Source organism: Eurypyga helias, unplaced genomic scaffold, assembly GCF_000690775.1.
Source record: "Eurypyga helias isolate BGI_N326 unplaced genomic scaffold, ASM69077v1 scaffold24216, whole genome shotgun sequence".
NCBI lineage: Eukaryota > Metazoa > Chordata > Aves > Eurypygiformes > Eurypygidae > Eurypyga > Eurypyga helias.
In genome coordinates this window covers 6,739-6,996 of record NW_010257569.1, presented here as the reverse complement: position 1 = coordinate 6,996, position 258 = coordinate 6,739, and the positions used below count along the sequence as shown (strand labels likewise).

At 69.8% G+C, this 258-nt stretch overlaps 1 protein-coding gene across 1 annotated transcript in view; it reads right to left on the bottom strand.

Annotated features, from left to right (window-relative positions):
- Positions 1-258, bottom strand: part of LOC104511452 (low-density lipoprotein receptor-related protein 2-like) — a gene marked incomplete at both ends in the record, with an annotated part of 12,281 nt that overhangs the window by 5,317 nt on the left and 6,706 nt on the right. The window contains one exon of the mRNA XM_010154077.1: positions 144-213. Coding sequence (XP_010152379.1) covers positions 144-213 — 70 coding nt within the window. The remainder of the gene's footprint in view (positions 1-143; positions 214-258) is intronic.

Genomic DNA, 258 nt, shown 5'->3' with positions numbered 1-258 from the left:
GGTCATGGGGACAGCCCCACTGCCTGTCCCCACACAGCCCTTCCTCCCTGGGACAGCCCTGCAAGAGCAGAGGGTGAAGAGTACCACCAGCCCCTCCGGGGAGGTGCAGGTGGATGGGCTGTGTGCCCGCCACCCCCACCCACCTGCTCGTCTGTGCCATCCCCACAGTCGGCGGTGCCGTCACAGCGCCAGGCCTCTGGCACGCACTCTCCGCTGCGAGGACATGCCACCTCGCCCACACGGCACCGCAGCGGACGG